Source organism: Gavialis gangeticus, unplaced genomic scaffold (genome assembly GCF_001723915.1).
Source record: "Gavialis gangeticus isolate Ggan-Ray unplaced genomic scaffold, GavGan_comp1, whole genome shotgun sequence".
NCBI classification, from domain to species: domain Eukaryota; kingdom Metazoa; phylum Chordata; order Crocodylia; family Gavialidae; genus Gavialis; species Gavialis gangeticus.
Window position 1 is genome coordinate 58,764,121 of NW_017729022.1, and position 700 is coordinate 58,764,820.

General features: G+C 61.6%; 1 protein-coding gene across 1 annotated transcript in view; it reads right to left on the reverse strand.

Moving 5' to 3' along the window:
* Positions 1–101, reverse strand: part of METAP2 (methionyl aminopeptidase 2) — a 38,142-nt gene extending 38,041 nt beyond the window's left edge. The window contains exon 1 of the mRNA XM_019515060.1: positions 20–101. Within this exon, the coding sequence (XP_019370605.1) occupies positions 20–79 (60 nt within the window). The 5' untranslated portion in view covers positions 80–101. The remainder of the gene's footprint in view (positions 1–19) is intronic.
* Between the last annotated feature and the right edge of the window lie 599 nt (positions 102–700).

Consider the following 700-nt stretch of genomic DNA (forward strand, 5'->3'; position numbering starts at 1 on the left):
CGGCCGGCGGCGGCAGCAACTCCCCGTTCAGCTGCTTCTCCGCTTCCTCCGCGCGCCCGCCCGGTTCCGCGCCCGCCATGTTGTGGCCGCTGCCCCTGCTGCGTCGCTCCACCGAGACGGAGGAACAGAGCGGCGACACCTACTCTCCAGTCGCCGGCGCGGAGCTCGATGGTGAGCGCGGGGCATACCGGGAAGGCTGGAGGGCTCCGCTCCGCCGCGGCAGGAGGAGGGGTGGCTCTGCTGCTCACGTGCAACGTGCCCTAGTGACGCCGCACCCGTCCCACCCCCGCCTTCAAATGTGGTAGCATCCTTTCTCAGCAGGCATCGCACTTGGACGCGACCATTCCTCCTGCCCCTGGGGGGAATATGTGGAGGGGTGGTACATTGATCCCCCAAGTCCTGTCTGGAGGAGAGCGACTGTTGAATGAAATGAGTCCAGAGGCTTCAAGATCAGAGCCCTGCCCCGCCCCAGCCTTCTTGGTTGCTTAGGATCAAATGTGCCTGTGCCTCAGCTTTCCCACCTGTAAAATGGGAGTAGCTGTACTTTACCGGTGCCCAGGGAAGCTGGGAGGATGAATGGATCGGGACTAGGAGTGGGGCCCTGGTTCTCTACTAAAGACAGGTGGTCACACAGGTGCTGAAGATAGATCAAGGAATAAGAACAGTTGTGTAAAAACCAGGGCCTGGTCTCCCTCCTTTA